The sequence below is a fragment of the Medicago sativa genome, chromosome 1 (assembly GCF_051527215.1).
Source record: "Medicago sativa cultivar Bolivia chromosome 1, Bolivia_mono, whole genome shotgun sequence".
In the NCBI taxonomy this organism is placed as follows: Eukaryota; Viridiplantae; Streptophyta; class Magnoliopsida; order Fabales; family Fabaceae; genus Medicago; species Medicago sativa.
This window is the reverse complement of record NC_140749.1, coordinates 11,178,688-11,201,267: the sequence shown is the minus strand read 5'-3', so window position 1 is coordinate 11,201,267 and position 22,580 is coordinate 11,178,688. Positions and strand designations below refer to the sequence as shown.

General features: G+C 34.2%; 2 protein-coding genes across 2 annotated transcripts; both read right to left on the bottom strand.

Annotated features, from left to right (window-relative positions):
* Nucleotides 1-399: 399 nt before the first annotated feature.
* Nucleotides 400-6,086, bottom strand: LOC146952616 (uncharacterized). The gene is made up of 14 exons (XM_085703807.1): nt 5,893-6,086; nt 5,533-5,670; nt 5,265-5,326; nt 4,900-4,987; nt 4,733-4,794; nt 4,453-4,549; nt 3,839-4,222; nt 2,653-3,303; nt 2,188-2,343; nt 1,999-2,106; nt 1,671-1,754; nt 1,144-1,276; nt 1,013-1,055; nt 400-744 (listed from the first exon to the last, which is right to left on the bottom strand). Exons 2-14 carry the CDS (start codon nt 5,629-5,631, stop codon nt 618-620), a joined length of 2,094 nt encoding a protein of 697 aa, XP_085559933.1. The 5' UTR covers nt 5,632-5,670; nt 5,893-6,086; the 3' UTR covers nt 400-617.
* A 5,639-nt stretch (nt 6,087-11,725) lies between these two features.
* Nucleotides 11,726-18,663, bottom strand: LOC146952615 (Enhancer of polycomb-like transcription factor protein). The gene is made up of 5 exons (XM_085703847.1): nt 18,490-18,663; nt 15,756-18,266; nt 13,799-15,505; nt 12,741-12,990; nt 11,726-12,661 (listed from the first exon to the last, which is right to left on the bottom strand). The coding sequence occupies exons 2-5, from the start codon at nt 18,171-18,173 to the stop codon at nt 12,051-12,053; spliced, it is 4,986 nt and encodes a 1,661-aa protein (XP_085559973.1). The 5' UTR covers nt 18,174-18,266; nt 18,490-18,663; the 3' UTR covers nt 11,726-12,050.
* Nucleotides 18,664-22,580: the final 3,917 nt, after the last annotated feature.

Genomic DNA, 22,580 nt, shown 5'->3' with positions numbered 1-22,580 from the left:
GGCACGGCCGGTCCTAAGAGTTTGAGTGTCATGGACAAAATAGTAAAAGGGTGCCCTTATAACTCAATTATTTATCGTTATTGCTCTTTTTAATGTTTTTTATAGTTTTTACACACACACACATATTTCTACGTAATTATAATTTTGTTTTATAGATATGAAATTATAATTTTAATAATATATAAGTTTCTTATTTAAATATATGTATATACTGGTAAAAAAAATTATTTTGGTGCCCAAAAAACTTGGGGCCCTGGACGGTCGACCACCCTCTGGACCACCACTACGTGGATCGCTAACTGCAGGCAATCTAAATCCAACGTAGATCCTTTAGGCAACAATCACAACAGAAGAGATTGTATTATTGCTTCCATAGTTCCACTTAGTTCTTAACCATGATGAAAAGAGAAAATATTTTGATTGCATTACTATATAGAAAAAATTAATACAATTTACACAAAATTACAATGAAGGGCCAATTAGGCTTGCATTTCTATGTATAAACATATGCCCAGACCATGTGGTTTCATATTTACATGAGACAGGAAACTAGTGATTAACTGACTATCCAATTTTCATGGGGTGACATAAGTAGAATATTGTGGAAGTATACCAAATTATTCAAATGGATTTCTTCTTATATTAGAAAAAGAATTTGGAACTCCATGTGTCCCATATCCCCCATATGGCTGTTGAATGGGGTCTAGAGATCCAAAACCATTGAAAGTGTCAGCTCTTTGTGATCTACAAAATATTGAAAACCATTACCACTTTTTTTTGTTACCAAATAAAACATTACAACTTTTTTTAGTGAAAGTATCATTTCTGAAAATTAAATTGAATTTGATTTCTTTGTACTCTTATTTTTAAGTGCCATTTATAATAGTAAGAAATGTAATGTCTATTATTTTAAAAAAGAAACTAGCAAGGTGACATGCTTTATAGATTACTACTATTATCTAGTCACTATAGAGAAATAATCCAATAATATAATGCTAAGAATAGAATTTACCTCAAATGTTGATCTTGATTATTAAGTTGATCAAAGCATACACCTGAGATGATTGAATCATGAATAATAACCTTGAAAAATCAAATAAACAAAAAATATTCAAAGGAAATGGAAGATAACAATTACAATACCAGTAATTGGAGATGGATAACTTGTGGAATAAGGCACCGTTGTATCTAAAGAGCCAAGACTTGAAGCATGCATCAGTCCTGTTCTTGTTGGTACAGCTGGAACCACACCATGCATTGATTCCATGGTAGGACACTACAAATGAACAAATACAACCAAGTTTTGAAGGTTAAAACTATTTATTGGATCCACTTAAAGATGTAAATTAGATAAACACAAGTTTGATAATACTGCAGAGATAGGTTATGAAGAAAACTTCTACTTCAAGCTAAGTAAAACACATGCACTTGAAAGACTGTTTCAGAGAGTAAATTGAAACGGCTTATGACATGTCCATAAGGCTTTTTCGGGACAGCTTATATGAAAAAAAATTGACTTTATTTTATCTTTTGTTATAGAAATGACTTTACGTAAGCACTATATGATAAGTGTTTATGCCATAATTAAGCTATAAGCGATTAAAATGTTTGCAATAGAATCATGGCAAGGCTTACTACAATATAATATATTAGTTTAATTTTGTACATACAGATGCTGTATGCATTAGACTTCTCCCTTCAGTTATGTCAAACGGGTTCATGTATTTTGGTGCAGTTGGAAGTGCTGGACGAGGCTGCAAATGAAACATCATATCATTCAATCAGCATTGATATCAAAACCAAGAAAAACTAAATCTAAACTTGATAGAGTTTTATTTTGATATATCGTAAGTGTAAAAAGTTTACACTGAAAATCTATATGAAGTCAAATGTTTTTTATTATCTGACGATTATGATTGATTGACAGTGTAAAAAGATCTTTACGCTAATGATGTGTACGAATTAAATCCAACTTGATAATGAAGGCATAGAGTGTACCATTGCATTAGGGTAATACTGCATGCCATATCCCATGACATGATGTTGAAGATTCTGCCAACCAGCATGTGGTGCAGGGCCGGATAAGTATTTTGTACTAAAAAGGCCCTGCGGAGAAATTATTTCGGTATTAAGGTTCTTGTATCTTCAAAAACAAAGAATGTTGTGACAAATGAATGCATCTATTACCTCTGGAAGTTCCATTCTTCCACTAGACTTGGTTTCCATAGTATTAGGCTGAGAACCAACATGAGGTCTGGTATCTTGAGTGGGATTTCGGGTGGTTTGTGAAGAAGTTTGAGTGAAAGCATGTGATGATTCATGTGTATTAGGAGAAAATGATATCTGCATGTAATCAAATGATAGAACAAGATGAGTAACTATCAGTGCTGTCAATCACGGATCACGACAAATAACCGTTTCCTCAATTTTCGCATTACAGTGAAATAGTGCCGCTATTTAACAACACTTCGTACTAATAGAGTATCTGAGTATCACAAAACAATAGCAATAGTAAAGTAGTTTCTGATACAGCGATAAATTTCAACATAAACAAATACTTTAGAGACTTGAAATATAATAACAAGAACCAAAAGCGAAACATAATATATTTGTAAGTACTAAAGACTAAAATTGTCATATTGTATGTCTTACCTCATTATTTAAAGCTACTCCTTTCTTCGGTGAATTTGTTGGTTGTGCTATTGAACTACGACCAACTGAAACAGAAGGAGGATATTGCATGCTTGGTGGTTCATGTGCATGTGAATCTTCAAGGTAATATTCTGTTTGTGGTTTATGTGCATGTGAAACTTCAATGGAGTCTTCTGTCTCATGTAGCTCAGATTTTGGTGGAGGAGCTTCATTAGAAGGTTTTGCCTCCATTGAAGTAGATGGAAAATCCCATGTAGAGTCCATTCCTACTGCAGTAGCTGTTGGAACAATGTCGCCACCGCTTGGAACTTCTGATATGCCACTAGTGGTTGGAGCAAAAGGGCCTGACAATTCAAGAAGTAAAAGGTCTAAAGGATTTGAGATTGTTGCCTCAGGTTTTGGTTCTGTTGTAGAAGATTTCATGGTCATACTTGGTGTTTCTTCTACAGCTACAATAGCAGTATTAGAAACTTCAAATGAGGCCCAGTTATTATCACTTTCCTGTGTCATACTTGGTGTTTCTTGCACAGCTACAATAGCAGTATCAGAAGATTGAGACTTAATACTCGAATCATTGAAGCTTCTTGATTTATTACTTTTTTGTTCAGATGGTTTTTCCTCAATAGAACCTTCTCCACCAGAGGTTGTAACCTTTTACAATATACATCAAAAATTTAGTTTGAATCTATGAAGCACCGACATAGACACGGACATTGAACACAAAACCAACAATCACACGTCGACACTAATTGTAATTTAATAAAATAGAATAATTGAGTGTGACCATGTGATGTTTCAGTGTTGTGTCGACGTCGGACACATGTTAGATACGAGACACGCCTTCTCTATAAAGTGTCGATGGAACTTCAAATAAAATTAAGGGTGTTTCAATGTTAAGCATGATGGACTTTAGTAGAAGCCATGTGGCTGTGCTGACATGGCAACTCACTGCCGTGTGGCACCAAAATATCGTGCGGCATGTCATACCAATGTGCCACGTGGCTTTTTGTTTGTCATTTCATCTAACTTGCATAGAAAGATGACTTCAGAAATTAAAGCTATGACAATTTTGAATTACAAGACATAATTTAATAAGAAAAGTTAGATGGTCTAAAACCTAAAAACGCTTATATTACAGGAACAAAAAGCGCAATTTACCCTTTTCTTATTGAGAAGGCTCACTTACTTGTGAAGATGATTCATTCTCCGTTATTTTTTCACCCAAAGAACTTTCAATCGGAGCTTGGATTCTGTCCACATTCTTCTGACCATCAAGTGAAAGTTGTTTTAGCTTTGATTCTAGATTTGAAAGCCTGCGGTTTCTATATTCATCGTCTCGAAACCTGTCATCAACAACCTCTATTTTTATAGGACTTCTAGTTACTCCCCCATATCTGGAATATTTTTTAACATATTTAGGACTTCTGCTTTCATCATATACATATCTGAAACTCGAGTTGTCGCTTCTTGGACCAGGACTGCTTTTTGGACCGGGACTTGACTTCGTAGTTATGAACTCTAAACGAAATGAACTACTCCTCTTACTCTCATAGGACTCCTCCTTGTCATTCTGTATTCAAAGAAACACCAAAAGGAACAAATTTTCAGTCAGAGTTTGTTCCTCTTAAACAACGTATCAGGTTCGAATCTTGTGAATGAAGAAAACGGTCACTGAGAGAATTTTGATCCGTAAATGGACCAACCCGACTCATCTCAAATTAGTTGGTTCAATGTGACTTTCAGATGCCAAGAGCCTAAAATAAATAGGATAATACATGTAAAAATGTATATAAAAGTTACCAATTTAATCCTGGGAAGATTTTCTTGACTTTTTTCGCCGGTATATTTTCTGTCCACGTAGACATGCTTGATAAAATCTCTAAGTCTGTGCATATTACTGGAAATATATATATATATCTGAGTTAGATAATAAGCTAAATAGACCAAAGTTTTAAAAAATGGTTCGTGATCGCAATTGTGGTCGCGACACAAGGATTGTGACGTGGCTACAATATCGGATGGCCATTTTCTGCAATATCAAGGATTATGATGCGACCACAATTTAAAGATGAAAAGTTACCTGGAATCGGGATAAGAATGCCGTAGAGGATCCCATCCTTTAAAATAAATTTGCTTTGCTCTCTGCATAAATTGAAGTTAGACATGTATTACCAAATTAATATCTAGTAGCTTGGTTTTTGAGATAGATAAAATAAATCTAAAAAAAATAAAAAGATCCATGCACACCTCATTGCCACCAGCTTGAAGAGCAGTAACTTCTTCTGGAGTAAATTTTGCCATTGAGACAGATTTTACTCTATGTGTGAACTCTCGACTGAAATTTCATGTAAAGTTTTAGTACAACATTTACTACTAAATGAAGTGAAGAAATGATAAGATAAACATAAGCATATGTTTGTGTAAAAAGATTAAATTGTCGGTAAATCGCAGCCGCTCATATGTGTAACTTTAGAAATAGTTATGGTTAAAATCATATGTTTTGAACGATTTGATAGTTATGACTAATTGACCGTGTAGAGAACTTTTACACCGACAATGTATATAAATTAAATCCTAAATATAAATATAAACAAATTCAAAAATTTGCTTACTGTAGTCCACTGCAATTTGTGCATACAAATGTTGAGAAAGTTGTACAGACATATTGTGGTCCCTGGTTCATATAAACAGCCAATGTTATGCTTGTCACGTACAATTTCAAAAGAATAAGTTTCATGCATAAAACAAAACAAAAAATTAAGAACTATTTTGACAGCATCAACTGAGACAAATCAGAAACTAAAATCTAGAAGTTTATAATTATTATATTTATTTAATCACAAAAAAAAATAGAATTGCTAAGAAATGATTAAATAATACCAAGATATTGCAGTTGATACATCTTCGATTTTCTGGAAGTTTTAAAAGACCTCGAATTATTCTTTCAACTCTTTCTTCTTCTTTCTTTGAATTTCCCATCTTCAATTGCTCAAATTGATTCCTCTATCAACATGCAACCTTCATCAACAATTTCTCAATTTGATTAATATAATGTAAGGAAAAATAGTAAGAATCATCATGTAACACATTTTACCATATTTTGTTACTATAATATTATTATTATTATTATTATTATTAATCAATTTATAAACTATCTCAAGAAACACAAAATGTTCAATGTTTTTGTTACCTAAAGTAAATTAAACAAAATTGAAAAATCATTAAAAAAAAAAAACTAACCTTCTTTAATCCAATGGATAAGGTCATAATATGATGTTAATGATAATGGTTGTTGTGGACAATGATGGCAATGGTAGAAACACAAAGGTTTGACAAATTTGGGACAAAGATTTTGTCCATTCAAGAAAATTTTGTTGGTGTTTGAGTCAAGGAGGAGAAATTGCCGGTAATAACGGTATCACCAGTTTTTCTTTACCTCTTTTGGTCATTGAATTGAACTACTTCATAAAGTCCTCTAACATGTGACATGAGTCTTTTTTTTTAAGTATTATTCGTGGGCGAGTTTTTTTTTTGTCTAATTTTTTTTTGGTAGTGGCCGGGATTTGAACCCCGGACCATTAGAGCTCACACAATTAAATATGAAAAAGTGGAGTGTCGTGGACCATTGATTTAATATTAATAAATGTCAATGGATAGGATTACTCTCAAATTGATAGGAACTTGGATGAGATTTTAATATTAAAAAGCTGATGGACTATTTTTTAAAATTGTACAATCACTTAATTTTTATAGATTTGGAACATGTAGAAAATAGTGTTTTATTTTCTTATACAAAATTTTTATTTTTATTTTATCAAAATAAATATTTCATTTTTTTATTATTTAGAAATACTTGATAAAAAAATTAAGGTAAAAAAATTTTTTATGAACCAAGTGACATTCATGTAAACGAAATAACCAAGTGACATTATTTATTTTCAAAAGAACGTGTTTTCAATTAAGTTAGAAAATGCATAACATATGCAAGGTCCGGGGTTCAAACCCCGGCCACCACCAAAAAAGAAAATAAATCTCAAGAATAAGAAGTTGAAATCTGAGAGTGAAACATGAAAATGTTAGGTCATGGTATTTGGGTCTATATTTTCACATCAAACAGATTATTGAGGATGAGGCTGGCAATGTGTATTAGATTTTCTCCTTTAGAAAAAGTATTATTTTTTTAAACGGGGTGAGAAAAAAAAAAGTTGTATCTCCCGTAAACAAATAAACAAAAAATAGGGGTCAAATGATATGATTTTAAATAGGGGTATATATTAGAATATACATAAACAGGGGTACCAGTGACAACAAGTAAAACAAACTTGATCTAATATGAGAAAATTTGTCAACTTGTCCATGCTAAAACTCGCCCATTTATTAATATTAAATCAATGGTCCTTGTTAAATTGACTTAAGATGGGGAAATATGCCAATTTCCCATGCTAAACATTGCTTTACACGTGACATGAGTATTTGGAAGGGAATAAAATGTGTGTTTATTTTATCAACCAAAAAAGTGTGTTTATTCTAAGGTTACCCATAAACATTTGAGTATTACTTTTCCCACCATGTTGTTTTCTCGCGCGCCCTGTAAAATTTTCAAAAATGCCCCTTTATAGTCCGGATTACGTAATCCGGATTGCACCAGCACCATGGAAAAAAGGGTGCATCAGCAATCATAATCTCTTTCATTTCAACAATTTTGAATTTTGCTTTTAAAAACAACCAAAAAAGGGTCTATTCATGTCAAATAAAATCATAAAAACACAAGGATGAGAGTTAGGAAGATTAATATTGTCCTTAAAATAACTATCAATGTTACAAACATGTTCAGAATTGGTGTTGTGCTGTCCGGATTGCATCAGCACCATGAAAAAAAGGGTGTTTAGGGGTGTTCGGATTCTATAATCCGAAAAAATCAAATAGCGCGCCCTATTTTTTGAGATTTTCAAGTTTTTCGGATTACAAAATCCGAATTGGTGAAAAACTCTTTTTTTTTACCCTTTAACAAAGGAAAACACCATTCCGGAATATGAAATCCGGAAACTCAAGGGCATTTTGTGAAAAAATAAGGCGTGCGAGGAAAGACATGGGGTGGAAAAAGTAAAACTCTAAACATTTTTAGAAAAGTGAAGTTAGAAATGTAACGTTTGATATAAGTTTATAAAAAAGATTGTTTTCAAATATTATTTATTTTTAAAAACAAAAATTATACACAACTTTTCAACTTTTTATTTTCATGTTTAGTGAGTTAGAATTTTTTATTCTCGATAATAAAACACATTGAACACTCTGGTATCTAGGGGTTTCGTTGGATATATTCATCACCATTTAATCATTTAAAGGGAAATATATATTTTGATCATGAATGTGCACCTCGTTGCCACGATAGTCTATGACTCAGAAAAAATACAAAATAGTTCCTCACTCCAACTTTCGTTAGTGATTTTAGTCCCTTATGTTAATTTTGGCCGTAAAAACTGTGCTGATTTTTTTTTTGCTGACAAGGATGTATGACGTCGCATAGGGACTAAAGTGACAGAAACCAAAAGTCATTTTATTAGTAACCAAAGGTTGTTTCCCATTCTCCATCCAAACAAAAACTTCATCTCCCTTAACCCATTCCGTCGAAAAAAGCAAAACAATTGTCATTCATTTGTCGTTGTTCGTTCACTGAGTTTCTCCACCAGTCCTACCCTCGTCGTCGTTGTGTCGTCGCCTGGCCATCAGCTTGGTTCATTTGAAACCCACAACCACAAGGTTAGTGATAGTACCTGAACATTGTCAATGACCTAACTGATAGTAAGTGAAAACTGTCAGGGACCTAACTGACAGTAAGTGAACACTGCCATGGACCTAAGTAAATTCTGCTAATGACCATATACCTAATATTTTTTGTTTATGTATTCTGTTTGTTCAGGGCCTTATCCCTGCTTTACAAGAAGTGAATGTTTTCACACTTATGTTTATTCTGATCATAAAGTTCTTAGTGAAAAAGTAAAACATTCATGTGATTTGATTTTTCACCACCACCCCATTCTTGACGAACGAGCAACGCTATTTTAGGAAGAGTTTCCACCACCACTCATCATCATGTGATTCGATTTTGGTATTTAATGTATGACGTCGCATAGGGACTAAAGTTATAACTTTGAATTTTTTTTCTTGCACTTTAGTTCCTATGTCACATCATACATCAAAAAATTTGTCAACTCGGCTTTTAATGGTCGAATTTAACGTCAAGAACTAAAGTTACTAACAAAAGTTGGAGTCTATTTTGTATTTTTTTTTCTCAGTCATAAATCATTATGACATCGAGGTGCACACTAGGGACCAAAATGGTTGTTTCTCCAACCATTTAATGTCATGTCATATTTTTATATTAATCTATTTTAAACTAATAAAATAGATACCGATAGCCGGTCAAGCTTCAACTTCAACTAATAAAATAAAATAATATCTTTTAGTATGGACAAAGTATTTAGTGTCTTTCTTCTACCCAGAGGCGGTGGACAAAAGGTTGTCCCAAAAGTTATCTCAAAAATGGTTATACAAATACCAATTCTTAACTAAAAATACATAACGAGTGAAATACAACTCTAGAATCCATTTTTTATCGATATCGACAACAACATAGGCCCCCAACTTAGAAAGAAACACAATATCGCAAGAACATGAGGGGAAAAATTACTATTTTGAATCGGCAAGAACAAATATTTTTGTATATTCAAACCTAAGAGGGAGCAAAGATAAATGAATTAGGCTACTCGGTACGAAGAAGAGCGCAACGAAATTTGACAAAAATATAATAAAACTAATCATACATGGATGAAGTTGTAAATAAAAAATAATTAATGGATGAAAAAGTAATTATCATGTAAATATGCTTGATTCCGTATCTTTTCATCCCTCAATCATTTTATGTTTACGACTTCATCTATGTATGGTTAGTTTTATTAACGTTATCAAATTATATTTCGATCTTCTTCACACCGCTTAACATTGCGCATTTATATTTGTGCCCGTAGTTTGAATAAATAAAAAAAAATTATTCGCGCCGATTCGAAATGTCATTTTTTTTCTTAATTCTTGCGATAGTATATGAATTGGGGGCACTAAACCTACATTTACACCATGTAACACTATCTTATGTGAACTTTGGTTACCTCTTCCTCATCTTCTCCAATGTCAGCTCATCAAACCCTAACAGCCATTTCATTTTAAAATTGTTTTGGCAAAATCTTACAGGTTTGATTTTTCTCTTTTAATTATTTCAAATCAAATTCGTTTTGTTCATATACTATTAATCAATTAAAAAAACTTTTTCTTTTCAGAGCTCTTCCTCCAGAGATTGCAAAGGTATTGTCTTGGTTACAGCTATGGCACAGCAGAGCATTGAAGACACTTCAACGCAAGGTTAGTTAGTATGAAAATCAATATAAAGAGTGATGGCAATTTATTGATAGTGAATTACACAATTGGTTGTGTTAGGTTTTATTTTATTTTTTATGTTATTTTTTATAAAATTTTATTTTGCGTATGTTTTTTGATTGATCGTGTTATGATTGAGTTGCTCTTTCTGTTAAACTCAATCTCCGTTGATAATGTTAGGTATCTTGTTCCCCAATTTTTCACATTTATACTCGCAATGTAACCAACATGGTGTTGGGAGAGTTGACAACATAACTCTCCCAAAAAAAAAAAAATTGGCTCGATTCATAAAAATTAGAATCGATGATTTGAAATGTAGTTAAACCTTGGTAAAAACAAAATCAACCGCTACCGACTCAATTATTATTCTCATAGCAAAACCAAAGGGCTAAGCCAATTAGCCAAATAAGAATACCTTGAGATACCTACTGAGAAGTCAAAGATCTTAATTTCGTTGTTTAAAAAACGAGGAATAGTTTCAAGGCTTGTTTGGTATTTTGTTTTGGATTAATTAAGTATATTATTCCTATAAATATATAGAATTTTGTTTTTACTCTACTAAAAAAAAACTCGCATTTTTTCAGTTCGGTAAAATTTTCATTCAGCATTTTTATTCTTTCTAAAAGAATTCATCAACATTTTTTTAATCTCTATAAAAAAAATTGTCCAAACTTTTGGTCTTTAAAAATGCAAAGGAAAATATTACAGAGCCTAAAATGTACGATTTTCTTTTGTAGAGACCAAAAACTTGATATTTATAAGAATCATTTACTTAATTAACCCTTTTGTTTTTTAGTTTATAAAATAATTTGTTGATAAAAATAACATTTTTATATGATGTTAATAGTACCAATAGGTACTCAACCACTCCAATGGAGACCCTCTAACAAAAGGTCTATATAGATCCCACTAGTAACTATTTATTTAAGACACTATTATCTATTTTATAATATTAAATTGCAATTGAAAAGTAATAGTACAATGACTGATTATTTTAAGAAAAAGTAATGTAGAGTCTACTTAAGCATTGAAGTCTTAAGTGAGACCCTGGATCCTAGAAGACCCTAAAAAAAATTCTACATTGAAGGTACCTATTAGGTACCGGGTCTTAAATGGTGAAGACCTCACCAATGTGGATGCTCTTAGCATAAGGCTGAGCCAAGTAAGAATACCTCGGGGTACCTGCTAGGAGACAAAGTTCTTAATTTCATTGTTTAAAAACACCGAAAATATATTTGGGCTTGTTTGATTACTTGGTTTTAAAAGAAAAAAAAAATAAAGTTTTGTAGAACAATTTTACAAACAAAGTTTAAACAAAAAATAATTTTTATTTTAAATTTCACAACTATAATTCTCAGAAACAGTAATCAAACAAGCCTTTGGATTTTCGAAAGACACACAATTGTTGATCTCTTTTGTTGGACAAGAATCAGACAGCTTGTATTTTGTGTGTTTTGTAAACACAATTTGATGAAATTTAAATACAAACTGTCCGATTTTCATCGAATCAAAATCCCTTGAACTAAATTATTGTGTACTGGCTGGAGAAAATATAGGACCAAACAGAAGCGATTAACTATAGCGTGCCATATACGATATAGTCTAACCATTTGCCAAAAAAACTTTCAAAGAAACAACTAAATTTCAGTTCAAACTGGTGTTGTATTATTGGCCGATTTCTATTTTCATGTTGAATATTTGAAACTGAGAAGGGGAGGAGGGAGCCGGAAGGAGGGCACAAACGCCAAATGGGGAGGGGGAGAATCTGTACAAATATAGGTATCCAAAAATTTAAAAGACCTATACCATGAGATCAATGCAACAGTAAAATCTGAACAGAGCAGATCTCAAGCTGGAAAACAAAAAAAGGTTCAGGTAGACAATGATAAAGAGATGAACTTCGCAGCAACAAAATCTCCTCTTCGCAGCTACATTTGCAGACGAAAGATTATTGAAGTTATCAGAGCTCAGCTGTTGGTTTTACTACCACCACCAACCACTTCGTTGGAAGCCTTTATCGCGTCAGCAGTCATAAGAGCAACCATTGCCCTGTGAATTGCCACCTCTGCCATAGAATGCAAGTTGTTAGCCCTGTGTCTCTTAAACTTAGCTGTGTTACGTACACGGAGAGAAGCATTTTGTGCTTCGCGCAGTCTAAACTCCTCATCCAATTGCTGCGGCACGCAGTCTGAACCATCCAATTGTTCAACCCCATGCTTCTGAGGGCCATCCGGTGCATACTGCCTGTGACCTGGTAAGTCATGATTGATCATGTTCGATCGAACTCCGTTTCTTTTTTCTGACACAGGCATTCTCTGACTGTTAGAACCTGACGTCTGTGAACCATTATTATACATAAATGACCCATGTTTCTTGGACTTGCTCCTGTGAAGTTTCTGCATATGATTTCTGTAGTATGCATCATTGCTCATAGAATAATATTTCATGCTGGCAGCATCTTGTGGGGAGAATACTCTTGGTGACGTCAGAGGCAATGGAGAATCATCCAAAGAATCATAACTATGGCCTGAGTATACAAACCTTTCATCAGTAAATGCCAGGCCATTTGGTCTTCTACCTGAGGTTGCAACAGAAAAATGTAAGGAGAAAGTTCTTAATTTTTTTGTGTAATAATAACAAATGAAAACAACTCTTACCAGTAGTGTGGAAGCCATCATGATATCTAAAACGGTTTGTATGCCCAGAGACTGATATTTTCTTTTGAGATCGATGCTTTAATCCCTTGTTCTGTACTTCCAAACCCCTTGGTTTCAAACAGAAAGCAAACATGGAGGGCTTCTCCAAAGTTGCACCCTTCTCCAGGCTTCCATTAGAAGAAAGGTTATTCTTGGTCACGGCTACTTCCCACTCCTTCAGCTGCTGTTGATATCGTTCCCACATAGGGGGCTGAAAAGCACATGAAAATTTCAGGCCAACAATAACCAAGCATACATATACAGATCATTCCCAGAAAAAAGCAAGGTATACTACATACAGTCGTCATGCTTGCACCCAATCAAATACATAATTACACCCATTTATAAATCATCCAAAGCTGTATCCAGCAACTAGTATATGCAACATATGTAACTACGGCCATCCAACCATTTGATTAAGGAACTGACACTTGAATTAACTCTGTTAATAACATATAACCAATGAAAGCATTCTAAAATACAGAAACTACCACTAATCACCACATCAAGCCAATTGATTACAAAATACCATTCAATAATGAGCACAACATAAACCTTTTATTTTGGAACTTTTTAGGAGCATTGGTTAGTCCAGCTTTCTTAGTCTATTTTGTGTTACAACTGCTGGAGTCAAAGATTAGTCACCCTCGTATAGATGAATTGACTAGATATTAAACAGTATGTAGGAAGAAATCCAAATAATTGTTTTAACTTGGAAGGCATCACATCAATACTGTGAAAAGCATTTAAAATTTAAATCAGAACAACAAATAACAAGCACCACAATTCAATGTCCAAAGATGCCAAAACAATTAGTTTTTTTTTTTGTTTGAAAAACCTCCAAGACATATTTTAAGTGTACTGCAGGTATTAATTTCTCTTCCTACTTCCCTTCTCTCATCTAACTCTTCAAGTATCTCAGAAAAGCTAGACTATCATTTTAATGAAGGCATTAAAAAGAAACAGACATTCCTGGAAATAAAAGTACAATAACATAATAAGAGGTAATAGAACAGTACCTGAAAGTGCCGTATTAAAGCCATTCCCTTCTTCTGCCTTCTCTGGTGCCAATGGTCATAAATGATTTTGACAATACACAAAGGTCCGACATGAAGCGCGAGTTCCTCTATTTCATTTGGTGAAAACTGATCACGCAGCTTAGCAAATGCAGCCTTTTCAAACAAGTCCATTGTCTTCTCAAACAACTCCTCCGTGATCCCATTCAAGTCACCGTTGTAGTTCTCAGAACTTCGAATGTTTGAAAACCATTCCTCATCCTCGCTATCCATGTCGTACAGTACACGGGATGAATCCAAAGCCATCTCAAAATCTGTTTTAAGCTGTCGGAAGTACATAGTGCCTCGAACAAAAGTTGCCTCAGATACATCATCATCATTTTCTTCTATCAAATGAACACCGGGAATAGGTATGTTTTTAACTGAAGCAGCACGGAGGTTACGGTTGTAGCATTCCTCGTGCATCTCCTTGAATAGAGCCCACTGGCTCCTGTCAGGAAATTCCAAGATCCAATCCTTCCCTCCTTTCCACATCATTGCATGTGTAAAACGATTTGTTGATCCGAGCTGCATAAACTGATGTGCTTTGTATGAATACCTTGTGACTCCTGAAATTTTTACAGAGAGTTTCCACTCATTCTGTTCAAACAACTCCAATACAACATGGGACCCATATTCTCTCCACCCTTTATCACCAACTGTAATCAAGACATTTGCATCACAAGATAAGCATTCAAAATCCTTTTCAGGGACCCTAGCAACATCTGAGGACTTCTTTTCACTAGCCTTTCTAATACGTGTTTTAGGAAGCCCTTTCTGATTATGGCTTTTGTGCCTTGAACTTAATTCATACCCTGCAAAAGGCACTGAATATGATACTTGGGTACGCGGCTTTTTGGGTCCATTGCTAAAATCATTGTAAAGGGAGTCAGTCTTGCTGTCAGACCATGCAGGTGACTGGAATCCCAACGACAACGAATTATTCCGGCGGTAAGAACTTCTTGGAGCAGTTCTATTGGAGCTTGGAATAACGCTTCCATTCATATTCCAAGACAAAACAGGAGACTGTTGAGCATTAGGTTTCTCAAATTCATCAACTGAAGGAATTTGGACACGTAGATCACCATTAAATGGAGAACCATTGTCCGCCTTATCCTTGTGTATTAAAGAACTTGAAGGTAATGATCCTGGCTTCTGTGCTGAATGATGGGATTGCGATTCTGGTGAGTGAATATTACCAAACCTCTCAGACCCATGGGAAATAGAAGTTCCAGTGCCAAGACCAATATTCTGGTCATTTTGAGAGACAGCTCGATCACCACAAGTAGAGGGACCGGTTAATTGATCTAACACAGCACATGACCATCCATCACCTGCAGCGTCATTCGACAAAGTTGTATCTTTCCGCAGAATAATTTCTGAATTCCGGTTAGAGCAATCATCAATGCTGGAATAACCATCTGTCCCCAAGGCAGCATCTTCCTGACCATCTTCTGGTACATGATTACAAAGGCCTAGATGAGCTGTCGACTGCTCCATCAGCAACTTGAGATGCAAACAGAGAAAAAATGAAGGTGCAGCAGCAAAAGAAAGAGCAAATGGAGGAAGCTTCCTCTCGCCGGCATCAGAAGATTGATGAGTATCAACTTGAGTGGACACTTTGGAAACACCCATGATGTTAATCCCTGGTCTACTCCTCTTCCTCACTACCTGTTCATCCAGAAGTTGCATGATTAGATTCAAAACAAAACCCAACATAAGCTAACTTGCAGTGATTTTTAGAAATTTTTACATGATGTACAATGTTGAATCAATAGGAACAAGTGTTAAATAATTACTAACAAATTAACTACTAACATTTGCCTTTAAAAAAAAATATGGCAAGTTTTCAAAAGGGCCAATGTGAAAATACCAAACTAACAATCAGGAAATAGAGAGAAAAAGAAAAGGGAAGAAGTACCTTGACTGATGAGGGCTCACTGATGGAAGCTGCCGTGAACTTGCTTGATCCATGCTGAAGTGCCTGGATGTTATCGTATGTGCATTCAGATAGATGGAGCTGCTTACTGAGTATGCAGTGCCTCTTAAGCTTAGAATCCAAGTACACCCAATTTGAATTCTTCAATCTGGAGAAATTATATATTGCAAACACAAGTGGCTGCTTGATAGCATGAAGACTGGAAAGCTTGAATCCAATAGATGTAAATGGAAGCTGCAAGTGCAAGTCACTATTCCCTAGGGGAGCAGGTTGATGGAAAACCCTAAGGACAAAAAAGAGAAGGGTTGCAGCCATCTTCAAGCAGCCTTCATACAATAGAAATCTCAACCCAACCACGTTATCAACAAAAAGCATCTCTAGACAAACTCTTGGCCACTTGGTCACAACTGTCCCATACCGAAGCAGCAAAACAGCATTGAGCAGCCACAAGTTTTCGGATTGAAAAGCTTCATTTAATATCAGCTTTATAGGGAAGTGTAAGTCAAATTTGAATGATGCTGACTCCATGTCCCAAATCATTTTTAATATTCCCTCGTTATAATTGAACCACAGTGGCCCCTCAAACCTCCTGCCACTTTGTTCTTTTACACTCTGAATCCCAACAACCACGTGATCACCAGATATAGAACAGGGTGTACTTACAATGATGTGCTTCTCTTTAGGCACAGGAGGCAACATTGGAGCTGGCCTTCGAAACCGCTTTCTAAAATAAACAGTGGGCTGTTTGCGATCTTTAATTTGAGTGGTGCTTTGCAATGCGGACTTCTCCCTCAAATTATCACCCAACTTATCTTGTGCTGAAGAACCACAAGACAGATTATTTGCAACACCCCTGGAAGAACTTTTAGTTCCATTTCCCTGTACTGAGACGGGTTCATCATATAGCAATGATGAGGTTGTACTTGGATGTGTGACAGAAGTTTTCTGTTTCTTAATGCCATGAAAAGAAGAAGATTTAAGCCGATGAGAAGATCGAGCCAACCATGAAATTATAGGCTCAGAGTCCATAGAGCTCCCACCACAGCTGTCATCCTCCTTAATCTCTTCTCCTCTTTGCTTTTCTTTTCTCGACTTGCTTCCATTTTGCTGATCAGACCTTCTACTTTTTGTCGAAGCCCTTCCCCCCTTTGCACGTCCAGGAACTTCATTACGAAGTAACAAGAGTTTGAACCTCTCAGTTTGGAGATTAATCCATTCTTCATCTCGGTCGTCATATTTGATATGGTGAAGCCTTTGCGCCTCATCATAATCATTGACAAGGCCATAATACCAGCTCTGGTCCAAAGGCCAAAATACTTTAATTCTACGGTTCAATGCCCAATATGCATCTACATGACCAGGGAGAATTTCATAAAAATGGCGCCTCTTCCGTGACTTTTTTTCCTTATCATTGTATTGTTTCCTTGGCCTCAGATGTCTGCCAGCAGTATCAACTGAGGCTGATTCCGAACCCGACCGAGACTTTGAGCCATGATTAACAATATTTCGACTGGAAGATAGCAAAAAGGACAAACCATTAGCTGATGGCAGGGGAGAAGACCTACTACTAGAAGAAAACCCGGTACAGCTTGGATCAAACCTTGAAGAAAGCATCCTTGCGGCGTTCTCCTCAAGATTTTCCTCATCGTCTTCATGCAATTCAACAGATATTGTACAGCTATTAATCAAAGGCTCAGCCTCCTTGGAAACCCTAGGTTTATCAGAAGCCAGAACCTTACGCTTCCTATCCCTTTTTTTTGACTTTTTTGAAGATGAACGGCTACTATTTACAACAGAATCAGGGGCATGATCCCCGTTCTGCTTCAAATGCTGAGCTGAAATTGAATTTGAATCACTATTCCTATTTTCCTTAAATTCATCAAAACGTTTCTTCAAATTAACCTTTGAAGATTGAACTGCCCTACCCGAATCATCACTACCTACCTTAGGCCCCAGATCATCGCTGCCAATTTCCTTCCTGGGATGCCCTACAGGATTCGATGATTGACCGTCATCAGATTTCTTCCGCCCCACTAAAGTCCTCTTACGCTTAGGAATACAAACATCACTAGCAACACCTACCAAAACTCCATTAAGCCCGCTAATGCTATGAAACCCTTCACTCACCCCCAATTCCGGTTCACCCAAATCCTCCTCATCAGCAACCTGCTTACCACTACCATCCGCATTATCTAAACTACTTAAAGCCACCTCCTTTCTTACCTTCTTTCGTTTACTCCCCTTCTCATCACCACCCCCGTGACTACCACTACCCTTTCGCTTCAAATTTTCCTTTGGTGCCCCTTCGGTAAATTTCGAATTATACAAACTTTTAAGATCCAGAGATCTTGATTTCTTAGGAACAACAGCACCATTTGAGTTATCCTCCCTACCGTCCATGAACAATTAATCTACACTACACACACACCCAACCAAAATTCACACAATTTTCACATTCCCTCACACATAACAACAAATGCATTACCTTCAGATCTGAAAAACCAAACCAAAACAAAAATTCACAAACAATACCTCAAAAAAAAATTACCCAAAACTAAAAAAACTAAATTGATCATATGCATATCTAATAACCCACATGCAATGTACTTCAAAATTGAATCAAACAAAACCCACCCAGCAAATCAACAACAAAATTAATCAAAATCAACAAAAAATTAACGAAAAACTAATCAAAATTGAAAATTGACACACGTACCTTACGCAGTAGCCGATTGATTTAAGACATCGGAAAGATCAAAAGCCCCAATTTCATCAATTAGGGTTTGAGAATCCCATCCTCGCCGATTTGAAACCCTAAAATTGAAAATAAAAATAATTTCTTTTCCTCTTTTTTTTTTCTTCTGTGTTTTTTTAACCGTGAGAGAAAACTAGGGTTTCTTTCAGGGTAAAGAGTTTATAATGAAAAATTGAAAATACCCAAAAAAAAATGAAAAAATGATAGAAAAGGAAAAAGAAAATGCTAGAAAATATGGATCAAAGAGATTAATGACACGTGGATAAACATAGAACCGTTTGATCAAAATATTTTGCTGGGTTGTGTTCCACTGTGGTGTGGTCTACGAACTTATCATCAAATCATGGCTATCCTTGTAATCTACAAAATACAAAACTTATTCTATTTTTCTTCTCAATTAAGTTTTGTCTTCATTATAAAAAATAGAAAGAAAAAAAATTCTTCTAGAAGAATTTATTTTATTTTTAAAAATATATATATTTTTTGTTATCTTAAATATTAAATTTAAATAAAGGAATTAACAATATTTTGAAGAAAATTGCAGTTAAAATTTCAAAAATAAAAACTTCTTTGATATTGACACATATATTTTGTTGTTTCTAATTTAACAAATGCAAATACAAATTAATATCTTAAGCGGATGTAACTAGTTTCTGTTCTTAATTTTCTATTTATATATTGTTAAAAATGAGTAAAACACAGGAAAAAGTGTTTTTGTTAATGGTAATGTTTTAAATATTTACGAAGTAAAAATTAGGGTTTGGGAATAGAAAAGTGATGGTGCGTTGTATACGACAATAATGGTATTCATGCCAGATTAATAAATGTGTGGTTTGATCGTTGTAAAAGGTAAATGTTACAGTTTGAGAAATATGATTAGAAAGCGGCACATGTACAAAAGGTAATTTTGACAATATAATGTTGAATGTTAATGTTTAATTTCCGCACTTCATCCATTCCTTGTTTTATTTTGTGTCAAAAAAAAATTCATTTCTTGTTTTATTTTTTATTTTTTTACTTTTTCGTAGTACCTTGTATTTTTCTCTTTTTTGATCTTACGTTGTTTGTGATGTGTCTGTGTTTCGTTAACCATTAGCCTTATACAATGATTGGTTTGATTTATTTGATGTCAATTAGAAACATAAAAACTATTTTAAAGATTGTTAGTTTATCTCTTGGTTAAATATTATATTCTACTTATAAGTTTATGTATTTATTGCAAAGTATGTTCATTTATCTCTCTGATTATATTGCATTTCTTTTTATAATGGTTTGCTTAAGAAATTGTATTTGACATGAAATTGTGTTATTTTGTTTAATGGGATGAGAATGGTATGAACAAATACACTTTAGATGTATTTTCTTCATATCTTAACACATCTAATTGTGGTAGTTTTAAATATTCATCGCCTTGGTGGAAAGATATGTATGAGATTGGAAAAATTAGGGATATTGATGATAAATCATTCTAGGAATTGGCACACAAAAGTTTAGATGATGGGAATAAAATTTGGTTTCGTAAGATATTTGGATTGGATCAAGACCTCTCAACGAAGTATTCCACGAACTATTATCTATGTCATTGCAGGAAGGGTGTTGAGTTCATCATATTATGGCTTGGGATGATGGTAATAGGCTGGGGCTTTATATATTCATTCAAATTCTCAAAGTGTGCAAGTAAATGACTTGAGTATGATAACTTTCAAAACACTATATCTCAACTTTAGTTATATTTTTCTACCATTTTTTAATCAAGTCTAAAAAATGTGGGTTGCTGGGTAAACATTGTGATATCTATGTACCACCAAAGGTTATAAAAGTGCAAAATATTTATACCTATAATTTTAATCAGGAGGTTGAACTGTGTTGGCTTTTTCTAAAAAAATTACGAGTGTTTATCATAACTTGATAAGGGTTTGATCAAAAACATAGTTTGCAACGAAATAAAGACAAACACGCGCGCGCGCGCGCGCGGGGGGGGGGGGGGGCAAATTACCCTAGTTTCCATCACTCATAATCCGAGGTTAATCCAGTCATCTTGCACTTCCAACGATTTTTTCACCATAATCTTATAAGATTACAAATTGCTTAAATACAAAACAAGAGACTTCATATCCTCACACAAGAGGACTTCTATAATCATAGTTTAACAGATAAAAGAGATTGGTTACACTTGATATACAATCAAAGGTGATAAACTTAAAGTGCAAGTGACTTCTAAACACTTAAGAAATTCTAAGATTGAAAGTTTATAAGATTTTTTATAAGTGTTTGAGGGCTATTGAATTTGACAGAGTAATGACACTAGTAAAATGATAGAAGTCTTATTATAGTTCTTCAATTGCGTAGTCCTTGTATATGAGAGAATAAAAGAGTCGTTGTTGAAGAGGTGTCAGCGCATCAATTTAGTCCTTAAGGAGTTTGATAAAAGTAGTTACCCAAATAGTTTATTTTAAAGGGGATATTTGCTAGAGAGAGATATTTATTGATAAATGTTAAATTTTAGGGGTAGTATTTGTCTATTTTTAGACAATGCTTTATTTTAAACAAAGATATTGTTTTAATTTTGTAACGAAAAACTCTTTCATCAAATTGTTCTAAAAAATCAAAATTCGTATGATAGTAAAGTATGCTACGTGTAAATAAAATATCAATTTCTATAAAAATATGTTTATTTTGTTATTTTTAATTTAATACATGTGTATTTTCTCAATTCATTTAAAAAATAAAATAAAAATTCATTGTAATATGTTTTTATTCTATATTTTCTATTTATGTTTTTAAAAATTGTTATAGCACATAAATGATTTCACGAATATAAATATTCTAAATACCACGTAGAAAATAAATGTTCGGGTTTCAAAATAAAAGAATAGTGTTGTGAGAATACAATAAGAGTGTTGTCTATATATATATATATATATATAGCTTTAATGATAGACTAATCGATGAAAAGGCTAGTTCATTATAATAGTAAAAATAGGGCTATATCTATAACCAATCAAAACAAAGAAAGATACATTGTTGCTTAGTAGACAAAAAAAATTTGAGAAGCATCATAACAAGCAACATAAGGTTACACCACTAAATTTTTTTACGTATAAATATGCAAATGGTCCTTGCAAATATATCGAGTTTTGATTTTGGTCCCTGTAAAAAAAAAAACCCTTGCAAATTTTTTTGTCTGTTTAAAAGGTCCCTAGGACCCACTTTTTCGCTAAGATGTCATGGTTTAGCCCACGTGGCTGTTGCTGACTGTGCAACTTTTGCCACGTGGCACTTGTAACACCCCGTTCTCCCAACAACGTAATATTAATTAATATAATCAGAGTAAACCATACAACGGAGTGTCACACTGCTAATAAAAATTTCATAAATAGAAAATAGCTATTTATTTAAATCAACATTTAAAATATATCCAAAACTGCAGCGGAATAATTCTTTAGAAAATACTATTTCAACCAAATCCAACATAAAGGGAAAATCTTGGCACAAAGGCCTCAACGTAATCAACATTATTTTCGACAACGATAAACTCCATTATTAAGTCTTTTACCAAATATATGATACATAAAAGAAATGAAGAAAACAAAAACAGTTGCGACGAATCCCCATCCTAATATGTATCAGAGCCCTAGACACTTGAGTCGACCAAACCTACGAGCCATCATTACCTGCAAGTTACCCATACGAAGGGCAATGTTTTCAAGCAGAAGGGGTGAGAAACTTATCCAATAATAATAATATATAATTCATCAAATTAATGAAAACAACAAAGCATATCACAACATGCATCATTAATAATGTATATAAATAAATACATAAGCAACAACATAATTATTTTCAGCAACAAGGTACAACAACAACAACAACAACATTATCCACAACGACACTGACAACTCGACCATGCAACAACGACGACAACAACTCAACAATGCGACTACAACTTCAACAACAACTTAGACAACTTCATTATGCATGTGGTACCACCAGGGCATTAAGCCCCCTTCGCTAGGTCATAATTGGACCTGTCGGGCATTAAGCCCCCATCG

Excerpts from the sequence above, each read along its gene's own strand:
- LOC146952616 (XM_085703807.1), bottom strand. The coding sequence starts at position 5,631 with ATGGGAAATTCAAAGAAAGAAGAAGAAAGAGTTGAAAGAATAATTCGA. Across the intron at positions 2,344-2,652 it reads GAGTAGCTTTAAATAATGAG|ATATCATTTTCTCCTAATAC; the intron begins GTAAGACATACA and ends GATTACATGCAG. Across the intron at positions 1,056-1,143 it reads TTATCCATCTCCAATTACTG|GTGTATGCTTTGATCAACTT; the intron begins GTATTGTAATTG and ends CAATCATCTCAG.
- LOC146952615 (XM_085703847.1), bottom strand. The coding sequence starts at position 18,173 with ATGGACGGTAGGGAGGATAACTCAAATGGTGCTGTTGTTCCTAAGAAA. Across the intron at positions 15,506-15,755 it reads GTGAGCCCTCATCAGTCAAG|GTAGTGAGGAAGAGGAGTAG; the intron begins GTACTTCTTCCC and ends CTGGATGAACAG. Across the intron at positions 12,662-12,740 it reads TGATGGCTTCCACACTACTG|GTAGAAGACCAAATGGCCTG; the intron begins GTAAGAGTTGTT and ends TTGCAACCTCAG.